The 2,290-nt window shown below is 64.4% G+C and overlaps 1 protein-coding gene across 1 annotated transcript in view; it reads left to right on the forward strand.

Moving 5' to 3' along the window:
• Positions 1–2,290, forward strand: part of PCBP3 (poly(rC) binding protein 3) — a 68,770-nt gene that overhangs the window by 38,766 nt on the left and 27,714 nt on the right. The window contains 3 exon segments of the mRNA XM_023523756.1: positions 243–387; positions 748–864; positions 1,640–1,771. Of these exon segments, the coding sequence (XP_023379524.1) occupies positions 243–387; positions 748–864; positions 1,640–1,771 (394 nt within the window).

The raw sequence follows: 2,290 nt of genomic DNA on the forward strand, positions 1-2,290 counted from the left end.
CCTCCCCCTCAAGGCTGGCCCTTTTCTCCAGTGCCTCGGGACCGCCACCAGGGTCCATGTGCCCGCTTTCCCCGTGCTGAACGTGGGGACGGCCGTGCGCCTGGGTGCGTGCCCATCTCCACGCCGCGGAGCCGCTGCCCTGGCCCAGTGTGGTGCCCAGGCAGGTCCCCAAGCTCCCCACTCGGAGCTACATGCCCCTGGGCGAGTGCCCAGGTCTCGTCCTCTGTGGGCTGAGCGCCTAGCGGGTCACAGTGTGCGGCAGGCTCTCCACAGCCCGGGGTGGTACCCAGCCCTCTGCGTGCTTGGAGCGGCCCCCGGGTGACCCGCGTCCTGCTGTCTGAAATTCTGTTCCAGAAAGGAGAGACCGTGAAGAAGATGCGTGACGAGGTGAGCGGGCGCGCCCTCGTGGGACCCCACCCCCGGGCAGGCGGGGACCGGCACAGCTCTGTGCTCAGGCCAGCCGGGAGCCCCGTGTGCGGGGGATGTCGGGGAGCGGCCCGGTGCAGTCGCCCTGGGCGCGCAGCAGCGCGGAGGGCCCCCACACACGCTGGGCCCCGCCATGCTGGGCAGCTGCCGTGGGACCACTGAGTCCTTCCTCCCACTGAGATCTCCCCCTCGAGGGCAGTACTGGGAAGAATTTCACTAGTTAGCGTCAAGGTCGGCCCACCAGGTGTCCCCCGCAAGCCCACGTCCGCTGTCGGGCGCAACTTTGCTCCAGCGTCCAGGCTTTGTTCCCCGCCCCTCTAGAGTGGTGCCAGGATCAACATCTCAGAGGGGAACTGCCCGGAAAGGATCGTGACCATCACGGGCCCCACCGACGCCATCTTCAAGGCCTTTGCCATGATCGCCTATAAGTTTGAGGAGGTAAGATGCCCCCTCTTCCCTGCGCCTGGGCGAGGTCACGGCCCTGCCCACCAGCTCCTCTCACCCGTCTCCCAGGGCTTTCCCACGCTGGGCCACCTAGTCACGGGCCAGCGCCCCCCTCCTCCTGGGCCTGCTCACCTCCCTGATGGGTGGGTCCTCAGCCCTCTCTGGAGCGGCTGCCCCACCCTTAGATGTGGACAGGTAAAGGGACACAGACACAGAGGTAAAGGCCCCTGCTGGCACATGTGAACACGTGTGCGTTTGTGTCTGCCACTTCTGTGAGTCACATCTTAAGGTTTTTATGAGTTTCTAATTTTTTTTGAAATTGCCAAAAATTATTTAGAGATGCATTCAATGTTTTTATTAAGAAGATGATCAAGCTAGGGAATAAACTTTTCTGTCAAAAATATGTCACCTGTCAGTCCAAACCCCCCATACCCCACCAGGCCTTAAGGACAAAGGTCAGGCCCTCAGTGCTGGTGCTCTCTGACCTGTGCCCCGCCCCCTCCACAGCAGCACCCCGTCCCCTCTGACCAGTCCTCCTGAGCCTGACCTGGCCTTCCACAGCCTCTGTGACCAACCCCGCCTGGAGCTGTGTCCTTTCGCTGTGTACACACAGCGTTTTCGGGGTGTGTGCGTGTTCGCACCTGTTCTCCCGTGGGCAGAGCCCTGACCGCTGGCTCCCGAGGCCTGTTCCGCCCGCCCCCCGGAGCCGGGCCCTTGCGCTCAGCATTCAGACGTGTGTTGTTGGCCAACACGTGCACCCCGCCCCCAGGACATCATCAACTCCATGAGCAACAGCCCCGCCACCAGCAAGCCCCCGGTGACGCTGAGGTTGGTGGTCCCTGCCAGCCAGTGCGGCTCCCTCATCGGCAAAGGCGGCTCCAAGATCAAGGAGATCAGGGAGGTAACAGCACCTTCACCCGCCTGGCGGGTGCCCGGCCGCTGGGTGGGGGCAGTGTGGTGGGGGCGTGTGCCTCCTGGGCCAGGGCACCCGCCCCCCGTTTCCTGGGAGAGTGCGCGCGGTCCCAGCTGGGCTGGGGGTGGCCCGGGGTGCGGCCTTTGCTGTCACACGCTCCCTCGCTTCAGGGAAGGCCTGAACCCCTGCTCCCAGGAGCGGGGTCTTGACTGCTTCACAGGAAGGGGCTGCTTAGGCCCTTCTAGAATCCGCCCTTCTCTGTGACCTGAAGCTCCGCAGAGGAGATAGAATTTCACGTCGCTGAAAACAGTGGCTCCCTTTCTGTCTTCGTCCTCTGCCTATGTCTGTCCCCAGCTAAAAAGCCTCCTGCGCTGGGCAGCACGGGCCAGGGTGGGCCAGACTCACCCACGGGGCTCCCCAAGGGGATTGCGGGCTGAGGAGAGGGCGCCATGGGTCTGCGTCGGGCGGGCTTTCCCCGGTGCCTGGCGCTCGGCAGGCCCCGCCACG

This window comes from Pteropus vampyrus, unplaced genomic scaffold (genome assembly GCF_000151845.1).
Source record: "Pteropus vampyrus isolate Shadow unplaced genomic scaffold, Pvam_2.0 Scaffold406, whole genome shotgun sequence".
NCBI lineage: Eukaryota > Metazoa > Chordata > Mammalia > Chiroptera > Pteropodidae > Pteropus > Pteropus vampyrus.